The 25850-nt window shown below is 38.3% G+C and overlaps 1 protein-coding gene across 5 annotated transcripts in view; it reads right to left on the reverse strand.

Annotated features, from left to right (window-relative positions):
* ELP4 (elongator acetyltransferase complex subunit 4) overlaps window positions 1-25850 on the reverse strand; it is a 141862-nt gene that overhangs the window by 114619 nt on the left and 1393 nt on the right. For 2 of the 5 annotated variants that reach the window (XM_071455249.1, XM_071455252.1), the window contains exons 2-3: window positions 20220-20255; window positions 10620-10741 (exon numbers count right to left, since the gene is read on the reverse strand). In XM_071455249.1, the coding sequence (XP_071311350.1) occupies window positions 10620-10741; window positions 20220-20255 (158 nt within the window). Of the gene's footprint in view, window positions 1-10619; window positions 10742-18338; window positions 18680-20033; window positions 20049-20219; window positions 20256-25850 lie in introns of those variants that run through there. The other 3 variants (XM_071455253.1, XM_071455254.1, XM_071455250.1) reach the window with 3 other exon arrangements.

Genomic DNA, 25850 nt, shown 5'->3' on the forward strand with positions numbered 1-25850 from the left:
TATAATTTGTGCTGCTGGTTCATTGTTGGTATGTAGTAATTGAGAAAGTCAAATTTGAGACAGGGATATTAACTCCAAAAATTTGTCTCTTTTACACATAAAACATTATTTCATGCTGAATAAAGAACAGAGGTCAAGACAATAAAGGTGAGAAGTTCTCCAAGCTGCTTAAATAATGTCATGCAACACTGAGAAAAAAGTTCCTGCCTTCCAGTGAGAGAACAAAACCTCCCTTCCATGGCCCTGGGTGGCAGGGAGACACCACAAATCCCAGCTGCTGACACCCAAAAAACTCAGTCCAAAACAGAGGCACACACATCATCACTGCAACATAATTTGGCACTGTGGTGTGTCCTAACTGCTGCTAAAAATGAAGCAGATTAAGAGATCAAGGAAAAAAATGGTTTCATCTGAAGCTGATTAAAGATTTTGGCTGCCAGAGATGAAAATCCATCAAAGTATCCACCTGAAACAGCCTTTTTTTTTGGCCAATATAGCTTGCTTTTAATTTCTAACACAAGAAAGAGTTTTTATTTTGACATAATAAAAAAACTTCTGACAACAGAAGAGCACATGCATCAGCTCAGATCTGGTTTATTCTGTCTTATCCCTTGGAAGGAAAAGGAGAAAAGATCAGAAGCACTCCAAGAACTCTCTCAGACCAAAACCAACTCCAAGCTGCTTTTTAAATGCCTTTACCTAATAACTACCATGCTCACCTGAAGAATATTCCTTAGATGTGCCAGGTTCTTGTCCCTGTGCAAGGGACACTGAGATTTAAGACATTTCTGGGCCTCCCACATCTCACAGCCATGCAATTTTCTATGCCAACATCTGTTCTAAAGCAAAGATATCCTGAATTACACTCTTGGATGTGGGGGTTGTGAGTTACATGGCCTCTGAGGAGGCTCTGTACATAATAAGCTGCAGTCTGGAGAAGGTGCTCTGCCTTTGGATGAAGACCTGAGCTCAACCAGTTTTATTAACTTGGTTAAACACATTCCAAGATATGCTTGGAATGAGCACAAAGAAGGGGAAAAAATCCAACCCTATTCAAGGTCAGTTCGTCTGTTATTTCATCATATTCTATATAAAGAATAATAAGCAGAGCTAATAAAGAATGTTTACCTCCAGATTTACATCCTAATTTTATCACTGTGGATAAAGCAACCAGTTTCAGATAGCCTCAACTCCTTTTACACCAAGCTGGAAGAGAAAGGAGAGGCAGAACATGCAGGAGCTGTTTGAAGGTATGTCTGTGCTCACTAGAAGCCAACATGCCTTCACCAGCCTGCTTGAAGACTCAAAAAAATACCTAGATGGTCACTGTTTTTCCTTAGGATGTACTGGTTCATGTAGCTCAGGCCTTAATTTAAAACTTTAGTTAGTTTACTACTTTTCTAGAATAGTCTTCCTTTAGTTTACTTAGGGACAGAGCCCATAAAGTTTACAGAGTTCTAGTTAAAGAAGTTTTTTTTTTAAATTTTATTTCTTTACATTGTCAATAAAAAGCAAAATGTTATAAAAAAAGAAAATATTCTAATTCATATTACTCTTTGTTATCAATAATTTTTTCTTTCTATCCTTTTAAAATTTTAAACCTACTTGACCTTTCTCCTAATCCTACCTCTCAACAAAAAGTAAGTACACTAATAATTAATCAACACCTAACCCACCACACTTCTTGATAAAATTAGCCAAAAAATCTCAAAATTAACAAAATCTCAAATTAACAAACCCAAACCACTACAATGGGCAATACTGAAAATACTGGATGATCCACAAATATTCTTCACAAATAACTAGAATTGGAATGAAAGGCTTTCCCCTCTTCTGACCCTGGTAATTAAAGGCAATTCTTTCTCTCAAGAAAGGAACTGTTTCCAAACCTGACCATCCCTGAGTGACACAGAGCACCTCAGTGTGAGAGCTGGCAGTCCAACTCTCATTATACAGATACATCCTCAAAAATATACCTGCCATTAGCTTCAAAAATAAAGGCTCAATGCAGCCTCAAAAATAAAGGCTGGATGGTTGAGTCTGTACTTCACAACTCCTCAGCACCATGAAAGGCTTCATTACTGTCCAAGAATGACATAATTTAGGATTTAAGAGATTTCAAAGAGGTTCTTTGAATCAAAGCCAGAACTTTAGAAGAAGGCAGTATTAGCAAAATATGTAGAATTTATCTACAAAATTTTAGGCAGAATCTAGAAATCAAAGTGTTATTTAAACAATGGACCAAGAAAAGGAGAGTTGGGCTACCAGCCCATCATCTCTCTATTTAATCTATTTTTGCTGAAAAATATCTCAGCTCCCACAACACAGAGCCTTGAAAAGCTTTGGGACTGACAATTTTGCGGCATCAGTGTGTCTGTCAACTTCTGAGAACTGTTACATTCTCCCAGGCTAAAAAAAGACAAATCTTTCATAAGGTACATTAAAAAAACCCAAAAAACAAAGCATGTAGCAGTGCATTAGTTAAAATAAAAATAAAAAAAAAAAAACAAAAACATACAGCATTTCTTGGGGTCAACTAAAATACAAATCTTTGCTATTCAGCACAAAAACACAAAAAGGCAGACAAGTGCTAAAGTTATTTAGGGCAGTTGGGCTGGAGAGAAGGAAGCTTGTTGCTGTTTTAAAATGAAAAAAAAAATTGGGAGGAAAAGCCAGTGTTCTGGAGTGGTCACAGTAAATGACAAAGCAATTAAAATAATTTTGTTTCCTGCAAACCAAGCTATGAAGGTTTTACTGCAAAGAGGGAACAATTTATTTCAGTAATAAAGCTTTTATCTTTGCAATAAACTGTGGATGAGCTGTACCTGCTGCAGTCCAGCTCCTCCTGGCTTTGCTGCCCCAGTACTGAGCCTGCCTTGTTTTGGCAGATGCACGAAGCAAAATCAGATTCTAACAGTTTGACCTCTCTCACTTCTTGTGTTCTCTGGGGGATAATAAAATCCAAGATACAATCCCACAGCAGTTAATGAAGCTTAACCTCACACCCTCTTAATTACCAATGCATTACACCAACTATAGGCATCATACTCCTCTCTAAGCTATTTTACAATTCTAAAGAAGTACTACTGTGCTATTATTTAGCAACATAATCCAAGCTGTATGTGAAATCCCTCTTATATAAAACCCTTTGATCCTTATGGGTTTCAATAACTGTATAACTCAAAGGACTTAAGAATTTAAAACATTATCTATTTATGTATCAATAAATATATTTTTCACACTGATTTATGCAACTATTTTGAAGTGCAGTTATTATCACAAGTATGATAAAAACACAAAATAAAACAATACTAAAGGGATAAGACTAAAATAAAAATAATAAAGATACTAAAATTCCCGTGAATTTAAGGCTCTTTTTCAACATGCTAATTTTTAGTATTTAAAGGACACCAGATGGTAAGTCAGGAAGGGTAAATATTTCCTTTTCAACAATGCAGTATATAAATATCAGTTTAAAGGGCCTACTCCCAAAAGGGGGGGAGGATTCTATTTGGATTGTGAATACAAGGTGCATTGTTAAAGAATATAAATGAATGGATGGCAATTTTTCTTCTTTCAGCAGCCCTTACACAATAACTTATTTCCATCTCCAGGTAAGGATGGTCTACAGAAATTGCCCCTTGACATTCAGAAAGACCTAACGTGCACCAGCTCAGGGTAAACAAGAATGGTGTGAAGAGAAACAGGAAGCAATATTGCTCTGTTTTGGGAAATAAGAGCCAGCTGCAAGTACTCTAAGTAGTCTATTTTTAAGCCATAAGAATACAGTCTATACTCCACATACACAGAAGTAAACCCCACACTAAAGTCACAGAACTCGTTTGCTATAACTCTCTTACACTGTGGCTGCATTTCATAACACTTCAACCCAAGAATGCCTATCAGACAATCAGATGAATTATATTTCAATTTAATATTTTTCTGAATCAGTTAATGAATACTTAAGTATGTGACAAATAAACATAGCAGAGAATGAGAAAGTAAAATTGTGTGAAGGAAATGAGTGTCCTTTGTCCCAAACTCTGTAAACCCTGCTGCAGTGCACAATGCACAGGCCTGAGCCTAAACAGAGTTACTGATAACAGCATTATTCCTGAAACCCTTCAGAGATGAGCACTGGAAGCGACAGCTTATTAACTACAAAGTTACCAACTAGATTTGTTAAACAGGTATTTGTGGACATGGAAACCCAAACACTTAGATTTTACCACTTTGATGATACATTTTTGTCATGGTTTAATGCTGGCACAATGCCAGTGCCTCCATGAAAATATATTCTCCCTAGTGTCTGCTATGAGATGTAACCAGAAATAGAGCAAAGAAAAAAAAAATTATTAACCTACAACTATTTGCAAAAAGTAACACACACATAACACAGAATGAAAACCTTCCAAAACATTCCTCTTCCTCCTCCCCACCAAGTTCCACCACCACACAAAATAGAGCCTTAGATTCTCACTCTGGTTACCACCCCTCAGATAAACAACTCTCAGTTAAAGGCCAAGTAAGTGCCACAGCTGAGAGAGCCACAATCCACAGTGTCCCCACAGAATTCCAGAAGGCCTCAGCCCATACAGCAATGCCTCAGCACCTCAGGAAGCTGCAAGTGGCTGCTTTCTTTGTCCCTCAGCCCAGCCTTTTATGCCCTCCTGTTGATGCCCTGCCCCTGTGTGCCCTCTGTGTGATTGCTCAGCACCCCTGGGCACTCCATGGCTGTTACTTTTAATATTATTCACCTGCTTTTCACAGCCGCAGCCAATTTGGGATCAGCCACAGCCCCACTCCAGTCACCACAAACTCTGTGCCCACAGTTTGCATCTCAAGAACTCCTGAGCAATAAAACCTGACCCAGAGGGGGTGAAGTGACTTGGTTTTCACGGCAGGATTACACAAACTACAGGAGGACAGAACCACTCTGTCCACTCCAGTCCTTCAGACCTTGAGATGCTGGCTCCAGGAAAGGGAATTCCAGGGGAACCTTGCCATTGCTGCCCTGCCCCTGTGTGCCCTCTGCTCCCTGTGTGATTGCTCAGCACCCCTGGGCACTCCATGGCCCCTCACCTTCAATAGCATTCACCTGTCCTGCACAGCTGCACCAATCTGGGACCAGCCACAGCCCCACTCCAAGCACCACAAACTCTGTGCCTACAAGTGAGATGGGTGTTTAAAAAACCTCTAAGTTCAGAACTTATGTTCTGAAGTTCTGAACAGTAAGATGATGAAAGAAAATTTCCTTGATGAACAGACAAGGATTAGCAGATGAGAAATCAAAAATTTGAGCCATTCTATTCCTCTGGTTCTAGAAAAACTTTTTATTGGATTGATCTGAACTTTTGACAACGACAAAGCTTTTTGCCCAGTTTCCAGAAAAGGTACTGCTTTAAAAGATTTAATTCTTTTTAAACAGAAGAAATTTTTTTTTCAAGTGTATCTTTCACATCTCTACAACTTCTATGTCAAGGTTATAACACAGTTCATAATGCAGAAAGTTGTACATTACAATATAATGAAATATTTGCATTTTAGCAATGAAAAATGTAAAACAGATTCACCCAACATGCAAGTAAGAAAAGTAAACAGATGAGCAAGAACTACACAAAATAGAAATTAAATTTTTCAACTCATCTGCCAGGCTCAGCCTCAACCCTCATCTTTGTGCTACCACAAGACTTCAGGTAGTAACAAAGTTCCTTTCTGCTCTAACTGTAATTTGATTTCTGTGTATTAAGTGACACCATTTAACAGCATGTAGCAGCTGAATCACTGCAGCAAGTTCCTGCATTTTGAAAATATATTCAGAAAAAAAGACTAGGAATGTAGCCCTATTTGCACAGATATTTTTACCTTTTGAGGTATTATGCTTTTAATTTGTGAGCATCTAAAACTGAAAAAACACCTTTAGCATTGATACATAGCTTCTCTCCCAATACCAGATGGCAAAGAGACAGCAAATAATTAGAATTACTCTCTGAAAACAGACAGCCCTGGCCATCAGCCTGATGATTTCTTCCAGGTTTGCATTTTTTCTTTTGCTAAAACAATGGTTTAAGATCATATCCATGAGGGAAAATCATAAGCATCATGGCTGAATGTACTTTGCTGAAGTGAAAAAAGTCCATGCAGACAGCTATGTTTTCTTTCAAGGCATTGCTTGCACACACCATAATACAGCAGCCCTGTGGTTTTTATTGTTGTTGTTTTTAAACTAATAATAATAATAAATAAGGAAATAATAAAATGAAATGGAAATAATCAAAGTTCATTTTGCTAGGTTCTTCCTGCATTCACTTTTTCAGCAGGAAAAGAGTAAATGAGTACTTTCTGTTCTTCAGGCCTGCCCTGTTTGTTGAAGGTAGAACTTTTTTAGTCTTCTCCAAATCACATACTTAAACAAATATAAAATTAAAATATGATATTTAAAAAGTATATAAAAGATAAAAAATATAAAATTAAAATATACTTTAACTTTTGCTTTAGATATCTTTTCAGCTTAGGAACTTTCAAAAATAGTGCTCCTGGAGGGGTCTTTTTAATGTTTTCCCTATTTTTTTTCTCAATAGCCATTACAGCTGTCCACACACCCCTCTCAGCTTCACCACCATGAGAAACTGCATCTTCCACTGTGACACCCTTTATCCTCTCCTCTTGGAAGAGAACCTCCAAAAGGCAATCTCAGCTGAGTGCAGAAGTATCCTGCAATAAAATTCCCACTTGAAAACAGACATTCCATTGAAAGGCAATAATCAAAGTTTTCCACAAGAGATGAGCAGACAGCTCTAGAAAGCAGTTCTGGAGCTCCCATTCTCCCACCTCAGGCTTGCAGGTACCACGTGGGAAGGTCACTGACCCAGCACTGGCCAGGGTGCCACAGGTTAAATGTAGTGCTCCAGGGGATGCTGGTTTGTCTTACCAGAACAATAATGAGTTGTAGTCTTCCTTACAAGACAGATCACAGAATCACAGAAGGTTTTGTGTTAGAAGGGACCTCAAAGATCCTCTCATTCCAACCCCCTGCCATGGACAGGGACACCTTCCACTAGCAGGTCCCTCAGAGCCCCATCCAGGCTGGCCTTGAACACTTCCAGGGATGGGGCAGCCACCAGGTCCTTCTCTGGGCAACCTGTGCCAGGGCCTCAGCACCTTCACAGAGAAGAATTTCTTCCCAATATCCAATTTAACTCTGCCCTCTGTCAACCTAAAGTCATTTCCCCTTGCTCTGTCACTACACTGCCCTTCTTAAAAGTCCCTCTCCAGCTCTCTCCTAACTGGAAAGCTGCTGGAAGGTTCCCCGGAGCCTTCTCCTCTGCAGGCTGCACAACCCCAATTCTCAGCCCAGTTCTCAGTGCTCCAGCCCCCTGAGCCCCTCATGGCCTCCCCTGCACTCAGTGCAGCAGCTCTGTGCCCTTTTACTGCTGGGGAGCCCAGGGCTGCATGCAGAGCTCCAGCTGGGATCTGCAGAGCAGAGCAGAGGGGCAGGATCCCCTCCCTGCCCTGCTGGGCACATTTGGCTCTCTGGGCTGTCAGTGCTCACTGCCAGGTCCTGCTGAGCTTCCAACACCCCCATCCCTTCTCCTCAGGGCTGTTCTCCATCCATCCTCAGCCCAGGCTGTGTTTGTGCTGGGATTGCCCCAGCCCAGGTGCAGGACCTTGCTCTTGGCCCTGCTGAACCCCATGAGGTTCTCCTGAGCTCTCCAGGCTGTCAGTGTCCCTCTGGATGGATCCCTGCCCTCCAGGGGCTGCACACAGAGCGTGGTGCTGCCAGCTTGGTGTCCTCCATCCAACTTTGCACAGGCTCCACAGCAAAAGCAACCTAACAGAGCAATCTTTATTGTCAAGGTAAGCTATAAATAACCCATCTTTTCTCATTAAAACTTGTGAGAATCAGTTCTACCCCCCAACCCAAATAAAAAAAATCAGGAATAAAGGTAAAGACATTATTTTATAGGCAGTTTAGGCAGTTGTAGAATTTTAATGCCAAACCTGAAGTAATTTTACTATTAAATAAATTTTCCATTTACCAATGCAAGCAGTTTTATTTTATGATCAGTCATAGAAGTTACCATATAATTTCTTATGTTATATACATTCCCAGTGCTTATGCCCTTAGAGTAAAAAGTTGCCTTTTTTTTGAAGCCTGTATGAACAGAAATGCTCTCCAATGTTTAAAATACTTTCTAAAAACCAGCATGTATACAGTTCTGTAGGTTTTACCAGAGGTGTATAATTTTTCAGCATTACGTCTTAATGCCAGTTTCCTGAAGGAGCTTTGACTACAAAAGGCATGAATATATTTTCAAAGGATGATGGATAAATTGGTGGGTGGTAATATAATATATCTTAGGCAGCTGATCAGGGCTTTTTATCCTCTGCCTGTCTTTTAGTTATACACAATTTCAAGATAATTATGGTCTATAAGAATGTCTTTTCCCCTTCCTACTACCAGCAATATTTGTCTTGGTTATAGGTTCAAGAAACTTCCAATCACATCACAAAATTGGAATAGGGCAATTATGGCATTTCAGCAGAGAGCTGAACGTGCAAATAGACTGACCACACCATATGGACATTTAATATGGACACAGTATGGATAGTTAATGAACTGCCTTTATGAAATACACCAGCTAATTAGATACTGGCTGTGGAATGTATTGAACCCATACTTGAATTTTACAAAGTAAAACCCAAGCCTCAAGGGTAATTCAGGTTGATTTCTACCATGTCTGTGTTACTTTTCCAGTAAAAAATACAGTCCAATCAGATACTGAAAATAAATTAATTACTAATCTCATTAAATGAAGTGCCATGTTATTCAATGGTCAGACAGGCTTTATTAAAATCCCAACACTGTGGAGTCATCCAAATCCCAAGCAGCTCATTTTTCAGACAGGAGAGATCTTCCTGAAGCACCTAAGGTGAGGGTTACTTCACTGACACAATACAAATCAGAGAAATTAACTCTGCTGTGCCTTGTCTGCTAAACAAAGTCAGTGTTGAACAGGCAAGGTGAGAGTAAACAGCACAGACAAGAATATTGTTGGATACACAAGGGCACAAAGGAAGGCAGAAATCAAAACAAGATGTTGTTGATACAGCAATATTGTCCCTGGATTTATAGTCTCCTATGGCAGCACCACCATGGAGTCAGAACAGAGGAATGCAGCATTCCTGCCTAGTGCCTGCCCCTGGAAATTAAGGAGGGAAATAATTCCATATCAGACAAGAGAGCTGGGTAAGGCACAGCAAACTGACTGAGCCCAAACTCCAAGTGGTACAAGGTGTATGGCAGATGTATGTAACAGTGTCTGCTTGTTATCATGTAAAGGAGCCAGAAAAAACACGGCAGGCTATGAAAAACTGAATCAAAGGGGAATGAAAGAAAAATAGAATGTACGTGAGCTACTCCATTTTAAGAAAATTTAATGCAATGTAATAAAAATACTAATTTGGATAATGAAATCTCAATGAGAAAAACAACTGCAAGAATCGTGTTGTATCATTAGGGAGTCAATACTCGATTGCTAGTTATTTAAAACCACTTAATTAAAAAAATACAGCACATTCTGAGGTAATTCGTACTTGAAAATCAAATTTTAACCTGTTTGTTTAACCTTTATTCTAAGCCACAAGTGAGAAAAAATTTCACCCTTAAATGAACCCTCTTCAGGTTTAGGAGCATTAAAAAACTGATTTTTCACAACACGATAATTTCATTTCATTAAGAATATACTTTTTCCTGAATACTGAGGATAATGTTCAAGAGGTAAGGCATAGAATTTACCATCCCTAGGTAGGAAAACAGTAGAGTAATCATTTTGTCCAGAAATAATCTCTGAAGACACTTAAGGAAATAGCCAGACTTCACTTGATGCAGAAGTAATCAGGAAATTATATGTTACTTCTGATATTAGGAAAACGCAGCCTTAGAAAGACATAAAATATTTAATGAAATTTTGCAAGATTATCCTCACACTTCAGCATTTTTTGCACTGTTGATCAGGCTTTTTCCCTTATGCAATTTTCTCATGACAGAAACTATCAGTGTTTGATTGGGAGTCCACTGAAGTCTGGAGGGATCCTTTCTGTGTGACCTGATCCAAAGCTGACCAAGTTCCCTAGCACAAAAAAGAGTCAGAATGAAATGTAAGTGTAAAGGAAATTGTAAAGATGTTCAATGATGTTTTTATTTTCTACAGGAAACTACAATAAATATCCACACAAACTCTACACTGTTTCTACCACAAAATACTGGAGGCAGCTTAACTACACTTCCTCCTGGGCAGGAGGAAACTGTAAGCAGTTGGGTTTACTGAAACCATCCCACTAAGCCAGTGGAATAAAGAAATAAAATAAAGAATAAACAGGTTCCAAGCCTGATTTGGCCTTGGGAGGACCTTACTCCACTGTCCATAGATGGGAGGTAGAGACCTGAATTTAATTCCCAAATCTGGCTAGTGTAAATAATCCTGTACTTCCCAACACATTCTTATGAATCACCAAGATGAATTCATTTGTTGCTACACAATATGGACACTTTAAAATGCGTTTCATTAATAAAGAAATTACAGCTTTACTTATCAAAAGCAATGAGTCTTATTTACCTTCAAAATGTTGTCAGGATGCTCTTTGGCAGAAGCAACAAACAGGTCATGTCCACAGACAATTCCCTCTGCGAGAAAATACTTGAACAACAAACTGGAGTAAAGGCCATATTTATCCTCCTCTGTGAAAACAAGAATGGTTGGATTGTTTTTTGTTAGATAAATTGCCCACCTGTAGGCTCACAACACTGTAAAAGGCCTCTTTAGGTCTATCTCCTGGAGTATAGAATTTACAACAGAGAACAAAGGTAAAATAGGACTCCAAAACTTTTAAAATAATGCTTGATAATACTGTATTTCAAATTTTTCAAGCCAGAGGAATAGTCCTCAATCAGGCATTTGATTCTAAGTGATGGGACACAGCCTCCTTACAAGGCTTCCTATGAGTATCAACTAAAATGGCTGAATTTATGGATTAAGGGCAAGGGGGGGTTCCTTAATTTAGGAAAACTATGTTAACATTTATATTCCTAGTGCTTAAAACCTGCTTAAAATATTTGTTACCTGATGCTTTTCAAAATTCAGCCATTTTTGGCATGCTAAGCCTATAAAGAGGTAACATTCAGAATAGAGACATTCTTATGTCAGCATTTATTCCAAAGTTGTGAAAACTACAAAAGCCAAATGGATGTATTGAAGAAACCAAACCATTAGCAATGCTTTTTTTGAAACCTAACCAGAGAAAAAACAGAGCACATTCAAAAGACTCATGAATTTGCAGTTTAAGCAGGGAGACAATGCTTGTTAGCAGACATTGTAAATACTGGCCCACTGAAATGAAAACACAATTCTGACTTTGGAAAGAGCAGCATTTCCTTCAGCTTCCCTGGTGCAAGTGTCAGAAATTAGCAGAATTAGGAAGTCTGAATGAACTCATACAGTTAAAACTCAGCATAACTTCAAGCTGTGGGAAGTGGATGTGTGCAAAACAACTGAAATCTGAACCATCTCTGATTTTTTGTTCTTTATTTGTAGGAAGTACCAACAATAGCACTGTTAATGCTTTTTATGGTTTTTGGGAGAAAAGTGAATGTGCTACATTAGGTTTCACTTTTTCATCTCTTAATCTGGCAGCTGAAAGACAATACACAGGGGTGCTGAGGCAGAAAGATACAGAGAGATATTTCTTTATACAGAATGAACAAAACTCAATTTATTATTTGTGTGACTTGGAAAATATTCCCTAACTACACATATGAAATAGTAAAATTAAAAATAAAAAACCAGTAACAAAGAGAGAAAATGAAAAAGTTGTTATTCATATCCAACTTGTAAAAAACAGTAAAGAAGAAAATAAAAGTACTCTAACTTTGACATGTACTACACTCAAAAGGAATCAATGGAGTGAAGGAGAAAAGGAAAGGAAGAAAGTGTATATCCATAAAGGAAAAGGAAAACCAATAGCAGTGGGGAAACCTAGGAAACAAATCACAGGAAAGTATTGTTGCACTGCTACACTCCTAATATCTTGCACGTGTACTGATACTCTCAGTGCTCAGATTAACAAGAAATTCAAACCACAACTGCTCAAAACCACTGGAGAAAACCCAGTTCTCCAAGAGATATTCCCCAACCTCCATGGGATATTAGGTAAAACAGAATTGATTTCCTGCTTTTTTAAACTCCACTGTTAAATTCAGTATTTGGGATAGTAGAGTCACTAGAAGTTACTCTAAAGCAGTAGCTCAAAACAGAGAAAAATGTTTCATGATCCAGTCGCTAAGACAAGAAATGACATAAAACTGGATATCCAAACAAGCCAAAGGGAATACAATAATTACAACACTCTTACTACTAGTTCAAGCCACTCTGCAGTTTGCTGTAGAGTCTTAGGATTTTAAGAACTTACATTGCATTAACAGAACTTACCTTTGACACTGTTGACCTGCTTAGGAGGCCATATTAGCCTTCAATGTACTGGCAATAACACATGGACTTTTTTTTTTTTAGATTTTTAATAAGGGTCTTGTGACAAATATGGACAGCTCTGAATCATAAAAAGCACAGGACTGACAAAACCTTACTGGTGACAGTACTGGGTTCCTCATCAAAATTTCATCAGGATGGATTTCCAAACTGCAATTTACTTGAGAATTTGGAGCTTGTAACTAAATATTGGATCCAGTTTACTCTTGCATCCTTACAAAGCCATTATTAGTGTTACTGAAGAACTGCCTTCCTACTACCTCAGTGATGAGACTGAGGATGTAGAGTCAGCTATGAGACTCAAGTGGACACAAGGCTCAATCAGCTAAAACTGCAACACTCCCATTGCAGAAACAAAAGACAGAACTGACACTACCTAAGTTTTGAAGAAGTATTATAGTTGTATTTTGTACACAGTCTTTGCAGCCTGCTTAAATCTTAAACTGTTTCAAGAGGGAAATAAAACCCCATTGCTCAATAAGTATCCCTTGTAACTGGAGTTACAGACTCCAGGAGTCCAGACCACTGCTCCTGCCCCCTCAAACATTGGCACTCTCTCTAGTTATTCTTACTGCTTTATCCTCAGTGATATATTATTCACACTATATTGATTTCCATGTGCTAATCTCCAACTATGAAGCTCTCAATTTCAGAAGCAAAGACCTCTAGAAATCAAAGTGGCAGCATGAGATCTACATTTTTTGTTTTAAATTGTCTGAGGTACCTGAAAGAAGCCACCAAGGCTCCCCTGTAATCACATCACTGTGGCAGATGTCACTGGAAGGAGACAATTTTGTTAGATCTCTCTCCCTTTGAACAGGAGAGGAAAAGGAACACTTGTCAGGCACTCTGGAAGGATCCTCAGCTGCAACACTTACATCAGCCTTGCTGAATGAAAAATCTTGGGTTCTCAGTTTTTAACTACAGGTTAAAGTTCACCTTCTTCACCATCTGAGGCACAGAAACACTGAGTTGATATGTATTTAACTGACATGTAATGGAAAATAAGAAAATGTCTCGTTGAGTCCAAGTGTTTTATGGTTTGAGTCTGTGTGTACAACTATACAGACAGTCTTTCTGGATCATCATTTTTGATACTAATTATTCCTTAGAAAGTAAACAATTTCTTGTGCCAAACATAACAGAGAAACTCCATAAACCATGCATAAATACAAGAAATCATATGATGTGTTGGTGATCATTTAACTAAGCTAAGAAGAAATATGGCTGTAATAGTTAAAAAGAATTTTTCTCAAATTTTATTTGAAATGCTGAAATGTTAAACATATTGTAGAAATAAAGCCATGAAGAACTAGTATATAAACCTTTTAACTGACTTATTGAGATTCTAATTAATTTTGTTGATTCATTGATTTATTTGTAATATAACAGGGCTAGAGAGGTTCTTACATTGCCAAAACATATTTTGCAAAACAACACGGAATGTTCAAGTTAGCAAATTAAAAACACATTCAGTGTAAGGGCACATCATTTTAACATAAGCCTTTCTTTTCTTCTTAAATTTTCATAAGAGTAAACTTGCAGTAAAAAAATTAAATTAAGAATTGGAAAGTGATCTAAATATAAATCACCTCATAGTTTCCTACAGTACTCTAAGGATTGGATGTGTCTCAGAAAGCCTTTACAAACAGTGTATCAGGAATTGTTAAAGCCAATGCATCTGTAAGAATCCCTCAGTTCTTCAATTTGTCAGATAGAGGATGCTTTTTATTGATTCATTTCTAGGTCACTAAACTTTTGTGGTATTCAAAAGATCTAAAGTGCATCCATATGGGGCTTTTCTGATAGCATCCATTGTACCCTGGCTTCAATAGTTACATTCAAAACCAAAAGAGCACAGCTTTCTTCTTGTAAATAAACAAACAAATCACTTAGCACAGGTACTTCAGCAGCTCACTGATGACTTCCATAGGATCCCAGAATGAAGCACTTTTCTGACAATGCTTGAAGTTAGCATTTGAATGGCTAGGACAAATTTTCAACCGTTACCTTTATCTTTCCAAACTCCTCCACATCCAAAAGAACCACCTTCACTCAGGACTTGTAGGAACTAACACTTCAGATTGTTTTAGTCGATACTTAGGACAAGCCTGGCCCAAATCTTTAGTCTCAGCCTCTGCACTAAAGAGCTGGTCCTTCATTGTGAGCTTCACTTCCAGCTACCAAGGCACATGAACAAATCAGGCTCTTGCAGCTGCAGCCTCTTTTCTGGGTGCAGTCCCCACAAGTCACACACAAGGCACTGAGCAGCTTTCTGCCATTCTTTTGGAACAAACAATGAGTGTTCTCCAGCTAAGCAGCAGGTGAGTAACTAGTGAAGCATGAAACTACACAAGGAAAAGAGATTATTTACCTAGAAGTTATGCATATTGTCTCCAGGACAAAAGCTCCTCTGATCCTACAGATAAGGACATAAATAAAATAGTCTGTTGTGACTATCCATGGGTCTCTTTCCACATGAGTGTGCTTTCCTGGCTGAAACAGTAACAGAGAAAGAGCAGGGTTGTCACTAAGAGCACAGGGAATTCCAGCATATAACCCTATAGCTGAGCACTAAGGATAAAGACCAATTCCTATTTAGGGGTCTTTTCAGCACTGCACTGTATGGGTTACTGTGGAGTCTTTGCTTCTTTTTTTATAGGGTTGGGATGAAATGAAGTTAAATTCTTGTTGGGACTCAAGATATTTATTAGTTTTCATTTATATTACAGTCTTACAAACTGTGAGTTATACAGTACTTCACTCAAATAAACTAAAAATGGAGCCATATCTCTCTCTCTACAAGGCCTTTTAAGGATAAACTGTCCAGTTAGGAAATGACACCTAAATTATTTTTACTTTTAACCCAATAACTACTTATCTGCAATGTGGACATTTTATCTAATTACACAATATTACCCAAACCCACGGAGAAGGTGAAGAAGAAGGACCAGCCTCCACTTTAATACTCCTATCTTGTTTTACATATATTACTATATTCTAAAACTTAAAACTCTTAAGTTTTCTATTAGGCAATATTCTACACTTCTATTTAAACTACACACTTATAATCTCAGTTTTATCATTCAGTTTTGGAAGACTTTTCTACAGCCTCAGGGCCAAGGCAGTGTTCTCTTGGGGTTCAGTGCCTGTCAGCACAGAAAGTCTGAAATTCTCAGTAACCAGGGTTCCAAACAGGCTACCCAATACATAAGGGACATTTCTCCACACCTGTCTGTAGCTGCTACTCAAAGAAATTCATGGGTTGGAGAATTAGGTCTAGAATCTTAAGGCTTTTATCTAGGGCACAGAAAAAAAAAAAAAAAAGAGAGCAGATTTGTGTGAGGGACTGTAAAAATAGAACTTATTTAAAAATTAAGGAAACAAATTTAATTATAGAATTGATATGTAACCGTGTGACCTTAAGGAAAAACTCCCTCTGCACAGAGGTATTCATGCTCCAAGAGAGGGATGCAGAATAAGCACCACTAGAACTGGAAGAGGAATAAAAAGTCAGGAACAAAACCCACCATAAGGTAACAAATATCATATCAATAAATACTGTATTTATAATACCTGACTTTCAAACATCACTATATTAAGCAGCATGAGGGTCTTTGAAAAACTCCAGTGGTCATTTATAGTAGAATTGCTCAAAATGATGAGAGCTGTAAGAAGAATAAGCCTGCAACAATGTAATGTACAGATGGCTTATTTTTTTTTCTCTCTACAAAGTCTAGACAGGTTGCCCTAAAGCTGCCAAAAGCCTGTCATAGCCTATCAGTATTGATAATTTTTTTACCAGATAGATGCTTCTACACTGTGGTCCTGTGACCTAAGGTGTGTCTTCCTCCAGCTATGAAACATCTCTCTAAATAGCTGCGGGTTATAAAACGAGAATGTTTTAATAATCTCAAATTCCATTTAAAGATACTTTTCTAATGTCCACGTTGACTAAGCTTGAGGGGATATACTTTGTGTCACTTGCATTTAATTAGCACATGCCAAACCAGAGTTGTCAAACACATAAGTTACAATATTTGGCATTTAGCCATACTTCAGGAAGGTGAATTCTGCTAACTGGTATTTTGTCGGATTATATTTAGCAAATCACTGTTTTGTACCTCTCTTGAGATTATCTTTTTCAGCTTTAAAAAGATGATAAATTCAGTTATATTGGCAAGTGAAGAGAGGTCTTACCAGTCAGGTTAAATTGCATGCCTAACAAAAATAAAAGTAGGTAATTAAAGTAGCTGAAACTGCTTCAAGGCTTACAATGTACAAGTATAGACCTGTTTTTCACCAGACAACGTTAACTTTTAATAACTGACCTCAGCTACCAACAAAACCCCTCCTACTGATAATCTTTAAAACATTTAGCTGACAGTGACCTTGTCAAAACTGGGGCATTTAAAGGTAAGCAAGAAAAGGTTCTTACAGGGTGCTCAGGACACCTCTAGTGAGGGTGCTGCAGCTCACTATGCAGAACGTGTTATATAAACAAAGCTTACCTTTAAAAACAAAATAACAATTTAAAATTGTTTTAAAAACATTTTAAAAAACTACAATTAATATTATTATATAGCAACATATTAATTATATATAATTAATATATTCATTACATATAATATTATATATAAATTAATAAATATTTTGTTAAAATAAAAAATAATTTACAAACAAAATATCCTCCTGCAAACTCTTACTGGGGTGGCAAATCACACATGCAACAGCTTGAAGTACACTGGAGTGGAGAGGGGAAGGAGTGTGCTTGTTTTACATGTTTGTTTTGAGAAGGGGGACTGTCCTGGGAAGCTGATCCTCTGCAGCAGGTTCAATCAAACCACAAATGTGGTCTCACCTCCATCCTGCACAAGCTGCTTTGATGGGGTTCCACAGCAGAACGCTTCTTAGAAACCCACTGCTGTAAGGTTTCTTTAAAACTAAAATAATAGTTAAAATCCTAATTCTTGTTAGATGAACAAACCTCAGGAAGTCTCAAGCTGCTCTGGTAGGTAGGATCTTCCATGAGAATACCATGTGCTTCAACTCTCTAATTTTCATATAATTAAAACACTGTCAAAAGAATATACTATGGAATTAAGCTCAACTGAAAATCACAATGCTCTTTATTATGAACTGAGTTCAAAAACTTGTACACTTCTATTTCAAACAATATTTTACAGTCTTATCAAGTAACCTGTGCCATTACTACATCTTCAGAACACAACAGTTCAAATAAATATTTTAATACCCTGAATCTACTATTATTTGGTTAAATTAACCAAGATAATGAGTCAAATAATGAAGATGAGCATTTAATTTGCAAAGGGAGCTAAGCTAAAAGTAATTCAATTTATTCTCACCTTAGAGAATGTTGAAGGAAGGGGAAGAATTTAACCTTTTTGTAACACTTGGAGTACAACACAGAAAGATCTTCCTAGGAGGTTTATCACTGACAGCTTCAGTCCTGATAATATTAAGCTTGCCTAGACTAATCTTCTGGCAGAATTTCTTGGTGTGCTGACAGGATATTCTAACAATGCCATTCCAGTGTTACCTGCACCAACTTTAAAAATCAGTCTCCAAATTTTTAGACTAATGAGTCATGAATAAATATAGTTCCTGCTTTAAGACTTTTTGTATATAATTATATGTTTCGAAATAACATCTGGTAAGTCTCATTTGGGAAAAAAATTCATTTTCAGATCTAAAAGAGACATTCTCAAGCTAAGTTTCAGGTCAGATCACAAATACACAACCAATACAGGGGATAAGCAAACTCAAACCTACCACTGAGCATGGCCAGATATGCACTCAGACGGACCAAAGTTCAGGCAAAAATCCTTTTAGGAAAAATCTTCCATTGAGCCATCAGCATCCACATGAGTGTTTTTCACATCCACAACACCCTGTGGTGAAATATTGCACCACTTCTTCCATTTAATGACAATTTTCCTCCTAGTGGATTCATTGGATGCCACCCAGCCTGTCTACTGCAAGGGGCAGTGAATATTGTCATGGGAAGACAAAATTAATCCAGCCTCACAATCTCTGATTTATGTAAAAAAGAATAGGTTCCAACTTTTTTCTTCTTCTTCCTTTACCACAGCAAGATTGCAGCTCTTCTCAAGCTGAAAATGTTGGAATTAGGTAATGTCAGTTATTTCTTCCGGCAAGCAACTTTTCAAATTACTTAATCTGCACCACACCATACACTAATTTATATACTTTATGTAAAAAATCAACATTTTCTACGACTCAATGGCACATCAATATCTGTCTCTAATGGATAAAATGCAGAAATAAAGACTAGCCTTGAAATAACAAGCCACAGTGGGAGCAATCACCTTCCTCAATGGCAAAGAGAAAATTTTATTCAGTCTCTAGTGCAGGTTACATGAGCCCTACACCAACACAAAGTAACATGCTATAATTCCAATAGGGGCCAAAAGAGATTTCAAATAAGTTTTTCCCAAATCCCACTGTTTGGATCTTAAGTGCTAATACCAATTTTTGAGTTGTAAAATTCAAAATACATAACCAAAACTCTAGATACAAATTCAGTTTCCCAAGCAATGATTGTCTTCCACAGGAAAAGTAAACACAGATAAAATACCCAGACCACAATGTTTTCATCTCTTTTAGAAAATGAATGAAAATTACTGATTAAATCTGTCTCAAGGCTGAAAAGCCACAGTCTGTAGAGCTTCTGTTGGTGTCTATCATTAGAGACAAGCAGGCTCTTAAAACACTCTACAGGCACAACTCCTTTGAAAGCACCCAAATCACCCAGGCATGTGCCAGTCTGCTTTGTCCCTAGGCAAGGCTGAAATCCAGTCCTGTTCTCTATTATGAGATTCAAGTGCTCCTTCAGGGTGGAGATTAATACAAGAATTCTTCATTTTTCTGCTGGTTTTGTGTCAACTCAGTCAAACAGAAAGGAAAGCTGGACACCTCAGCTGCAATGGAGATGGTCCCAGAGAGCTGCACTGTGGTCTGGAAAGGGAATTCTGGTGTAAGCTATTTAATCATCTCAGTGTGCCTCACCCACACCCTGACAGAAAGCAGCCTTCCATCACCTTGCTCTCAGCTGATTCTGGCAACCAAAAGATTCAAAGGTCCTGCATTGCATGTCTTCCTCAAATTTAAAAAACTCCTTTGTGATGATACACAGTTTGAATCTAACACAGTTTACAAAATCTTAACTAATGTGTGCACTCTGCTATTAAGACCTGAAACGTGCTAAATGCCTTATTTTCAAACAGATGTCTGGGGTATTCTTTGTGGGTGCTCAAGCCTGTCTAAAATTAAGATTTTGATTCACCTCCAGTAACTCTTGAGACGGACAACAGTCCATTCTGAGGGCTACACAGAGTGAAGCCTTCAAAATGCTGATTTTTACATAAAGTATATAAATTAGTGTATGGTGTGGTGCAGATTAAGTAATTTGAAAAGTTGTTTGCCAGAAGAAATAACTGACATTACCTCTAGTAATTCTTGAGACAGACAACAGTCCATTCTGAAGGCTACACAAAGTGAAGGAACCTGAGGGTTATACTTTCCTGAAGTCTGACTTCAAAAAGCAGTGAAAAAAGAGGCTGTTTAATGAATGCATTCAGGAGTGAAAAGCTTCAGAACATGGCTTTAAGAATCTATATATTCTATACTAACCAATAAGAAGAAGGGTTCCAACAGCTACGCCTCCACCTGGAAACAAAACAAAATGAAGAATAAAGTAAGACTACACTTTAATACTATGTTAGAGAACAATTAACTTTTCTTAGTTTATAAGTCAAAGAAAGGTGATAACGGGGAATTTAAAAATATAAAAGTGAACAACATTTTAATTACCTTTGCAATACTTACTACAATTCTCTATTATGAAATAATTACACATTACATGTAATTACATACTGCACATTACAATTACTTTCACAATATACTGTACTATCATCATTGTGGTAAAAAGATCCTGCAGAGCTCTATGCAACCACGCTCAAGTACTACAGTGGTGATGTATGGTCTGAGCCAGCAGATTTTTACTGGGATAACTCATGTGAGTAAACAGTTTCCAAATAAAATTAAATTAATATTAACCACTATCAAGTGATATTCCTTTGTATCAAGAAGGATGTAAGCTAAGTGACCAACTAAGATTTTAGTAGATTTTAGCAGATTTCCACCCAAGTCTTTGAAGCAAAATCCTGGCTCCACTGCTTTTTATCTTACTGACATGGCAGCAAGACTTTCACCCATTGAAACCTGGATTGACAGATCATAAATGTCACAACATACACTATGAAAAAAACATACACTACTGAAGAGATTCAAGTTTTTTATAGTAGGTCTTGGACATAACTCCATGAATTCCTTTATAAGGGCAGTGAAAGAAGAAATCTTATTTTATTTTCGGGAAAGAGCACACTAATTTGTAATCTGAATTCCAAGAATTACAACAGTGGAATAACCTGAAATCAGACTATTTTCTTTAACAATTATGGAAGACTGTGACAGGAAAGCTAAAAATCCCTGGAAGTGTTCAGGCTGGCCACATGTAACCAGCCTACTGAAGTGTTTTGCATGGAAACTGCAGGATGTTGTCTGCAATTCTGTACTGATTTAAAAGCAACTTAGGAGCAAACTAATTGATCAATCCCATCAGCACAGTATGCAAAGTTCCAGAAGTCAATTCTGGACTGCACAGATGGACTCCAGTGAACAGGATCTTTCATTTTATGAATGAAAAAAACTCCACTAAAAATTGATTCCAATATGACTTGGATCAAATTCTTCATCTTCAGCTTTGCTAGTGGGACTACAAATGCCTGCAGTGTCTGCAATGTTGATACACACAAAAGGAAGAAAAAAAGCAAATGGCTCTCCCAAAGGCCAAAAAGTGCTAATATTGTTGCATAATAGCACCTGAATTAAAACCAGAACAGGATCACTCTGCCATCATGCCCCACAACTTGAGTAGTACTGGAACTGAAAGTGCTTAGTCAGCTACTAATTTCATAGTTATAGAAAAGCAGAGTCAAGATGTACAAATGCCTCAATATCCACAGCAAGCTGATCAGGTAATTAATAAATTTCTAGATATTTAATAAAAAACAAACAACAAACCAATTTTAACTGCTGTTTATCAGAAAGTTAGCATCACTCATGAAATCCCCATGTCCTAAGCCCATGATTTTTGTTCCATTTATTTGTTCAGGAGATAAATGCGAATAAACCCAAAAGATGTAACAGAGGGGAAAGCAAAAAAAAAAAAAAAAGACCAAAATCTGAAATCATACTGATGTTTGACACAAAGTATGCTTCCAATAGTCACTGCATTTAATTGTTCAGGGAGCCAGAACACACAGGTTACTAACAACAGTTGTTTAAAATGAGCACATGCTCTATACAGCCCATAGGAAAGAAAAGCTCCAAATGTTGAGATTTTACCAAATGACACAGAAAATATGATTAGAGCAGCCATAAGTAATGTATTAGCTCATGGCAATAAGGACATTAAAACCTTGGTTAGAGAAAAGTTCACTTGTAGCCATGACAGTCGGGTCTCTTCTGCTTTTACAGTGAACTTGTTTGTCAACCAGGGCAGTGAAAATTCTCTCAAGCTGCATTTTCAGATCATCCATGGTACTGTTTCTACAAGCCAGAGCTGTAACATATGTGCACATACCCTGGTTGTTAAAGGCAAACTCAGGTCAGAGCATTGTCTTTACTTTATCATTGATGGTCTGACAAGTGTCTTCTATGAGAGGGAATGCAAAACTATTGCAGTTACCATGGTTACACCTTCATATTACAACGAGCAACAATACTAGTAAATTAAACAAAAGGCAACAGGAAAAATAGCAGGAATGCTGTTGGAATCAAAAGGAAGAGGCAAAATCTATAAGTTTCCCAAGAAAGCTGCTGTGAACTTGTCATTTTGCCTATTTTCATTTTTCTTTGCCAGTATCTAAGGCAGTAGAATATATAAACATCTGAGCAAAACTTGTAACTTTCCATATTGCTACTTACAAGAGAGATTTAAGATCTTATGGAGAGAAGCACAACAAACTTTGCAAGCTGAGAAGTGCCCAGATTGTTTTCAAAGCATATCCCTGACCTTTTTTCCAGCAGACTGAAACAAACATTCAGTACACCAGGCATATGATGGTTATATTACACAATAGTTGCAGCTCGCTGCAGAGAACTGCACTGGCACACATCAGGCATATATGGCCCATAAACCTTGAAAGTAAACTTAGAGAAATAAATAGAAAATATCCATAAACAATATATATATATATATTTATAAAACAAAAAAAAAATTATAAAATAAACTCTGGAAGTGCAGAGTGCCCTGATGGTATCACTGCATTTGAAATCCAGCACTTATCTACCACTTGTCTTCCAAAGGAAATTCACTCCTTTAGAGTGAGCCACAATGATGTAACCATCAGCTGTAGGGTGAAAGAAACTCCTCCTTGGATTCTTTGCCTTTTCCTCTCTTCAGAAGCTCCTCATTGTGTGTGATAACACCATGCTTTCCCTCACTCACAGGTTGCACTTTCATGTCTGGCAAATAATTCTGTATCTGGGTTACAGATTTTGAACAGAGCAAAGTGAAACTCAGGCCCAAGCCAGAGAGCTCCAGGACTGCCTAGTCACTGTTACAAAGGATGTCTACGAAAATAACAGACTAAAAGAGTTTGTACTAACTTCCACTGGGAATTTATACAAAAAAAGAGACTGTCCTCAGTCCGTGGTGACAACAAAAAATAACTATTTTTACAGTCAATTATTTGATTGCTAGTGGGCAAGACAAAAGAAAAGCACCAATATTCTTTCAGAAATACATAAACAGCATTCTGCAACACAATCATGAAGCATTTCCACACCCAGAAAAGGGGCACAAAGCAGACCAAGTCAACGCCTGCAGAGACACCAGCACAGCGGGCTCAGGTTTAGCTTTTCTATGTTTCACATTCTGTGCTGCTTTAGTGTGTATTTCCTGAGCTTCACATGAGGGGATGGTGAGCTCTGTGCACAGAGCAGGGAGACAAAACAATTCCTGCTCCAGCTGGGCACCAAGGACAAATGATCCCAATCTCGGCCCCAGAGCACAAACCCCGTGGGCTGGAGAGAGAAAAACAAGCAGGGTGGGACTGCAGGGGCTAAAGCTGGAATGGGACAATGAACTGCAAGATGCAAATGGAGCAGAACTGATCCCAGGGAGAGAGCCCGGGAGCGCTGGTGCATTTTGGGGCCATTTTGGTTCATCTTGGGTGCAGGCCTGGCTGGGCTCTGGTGCTGCCCAAGGTGGATGCATGGAGGAGATGCTTTGAATCAATCCCTGCTTGATTCTTTAGCTCTGCCCAGCCCCTGCTCTAGGGCAGCCTGCACAAGGCATCAACTCAGTCCGATGCTCCCTTTTACTCAGATCACATCTGGAACATGAGGTCCAGATGACTTTGAGCTCCTCCATCCAAGAAAAAATAAACTGAAGTGAGTCCAGGGAGGGGAATGAAAACGGGGCAACTGATTCAAGAGAAGAAGTTGAAGGAAGTGGGCTTGCTCAGCCTGGAGAAGGGAGGAAAAGCTGAAGGCCCTGGGGTGCCCAGGAGAAGCTGCTGACACACTGCTGGAACCCTGGTTACTGAGAATTTCAGACTTTCTGTGCTGGCAGGCACTGACCCCCAAGAGAACACTGCATTTGACCTGAGGCTGTGGAGAAGGCTTCCAAAACGGAATGACAGAACTGGGATTGTGGGTGTGGAGTTTGAATAGACGTGTGTAATATCATAGGGTAGAAAACGTAAGAGTTTAAGGTTTTTGAATATAGTAATATATATAAAGCAAGATGGAGGTTTTAGGATGGAGGCTGGTTGTTCTTCACGGGTTTGGGTGGTTTTGTGTAATTGGATAAAAAACTCTGCATTGTGTGGTTGGTTATTGGGTGAAAAGTAAAAATAATTTAGGTGCCATTTCTTAATTGGACAGTTTATCCTTAAAAGGTCTTGTAGAGAGGGAGATACAGCTCCATTTTCAGTTTGTTAGAGTGAAGTGCTGCAGAACTCACAGTTTCTGAGGACTGTAGAATCAGAAGTAATAAACATCTGAGTCCCAACAAGAAATATCATCTCATACATTTAATCCTGACCCTAACAAAAAAGAAGCAAAGACTCCACAAAAACAGCTGAGCTCTTCACTGAAGTGCAGTGGGAGGGCAACAAGCAACAAATGGGAGCTGAAACAGGTGAGGCTCCCAGTGGATATAAGGAAAAAGAAAATTCCCTACAAAAAATAATCAAGCATGGGGCTGGGTTACCCAGAGGTGCTGCAAAATCTCTGCCACTGCAGATTTTCAAGACTCCACTGTACAAAGCCCTGAGCAATCAGCTCTGAACTCAGAGCTGAGCCTCCTTTAAGGCTGCAGAGGAGAAATTCTTGAGGTCCCTCCTCAGCCTCCAAAATCAGTGATTCTGTACAGTTCACCCAGCTGGATATGTGTTCCAACCATGCCTGGCACCAGTGGGAATTGGAGTCTAGGCAGCATGCTCAGCATTTCCTGGCCTCCACTCAGCCTCCAAAAACCAGAGACTTCAGGGCTAGGAGCTTACCCCAGGTTTAACAGAGGAACATAGAGCCCAGGTTTTCAGAGACACAACAACCCAAAAAAACATCTAAAAGTACTTTCAAAAGTTGTTGTTTCTAGGGGCAAGAAATTTCCTTGAGGTTTAAGTATAAGTATCAGTAAGCTCAGGAAATGATGAAATATTTAAAAAACAAGGAAAATTTAGAAGGGATCCTGGGTTTATTGGAAGTGTCCTCAGTTTCCAAAACAAACCACTAATTGTGTTATCAGGTGCCTAGAATTTTAGGAGACTGCCACCACGGGAGCTGTCTACATCTTCTGAGCCATGCTGTGCAAAATGCACTGTTTCTAAAAGGGAATATGAACAGGAATATTCAATGCAAATCTGCTTTTCATGCAATTAAAAGGCTTCACAAATTACACTCACTTAATGAAATATTTCTCTCTCAAGCAGGGAGAGCTTCCTCCACAATGATCCTAATCCCTGATGAAAGTTCAGACACACACACACACAGAAAAATTATAGACAGGCTGCAAAATATCCTTTATACAGCGGGTATAACTTTTATATCATCACTGATCATACAGAGTATCCCTAGAGAGAAAACTGGCATATTCTGTGTACTCCAAGGACGAATGAACAAAGCTCAAATCAGGCTGTTCTCACCTAAAAGTCACAGGTATGTACATTAAAGATGCACTGAAACAGTGTG

Source organism: Agelaius tricolor, unplaced genomic scaffold (assembly GCF_023055355.1).
Source record: "Agelaius tricolor isolate 1412-34295 unplaced genomic scaffold, bAgeTri1.0.p SCAF_46, whole genome shotgun sequence".
Lineage (NCBI taxonomy): Eukaryota > Metazoa > Chordata > Aves > Passeriformes > Icteridae > Agelaius > Agelaius tricolor.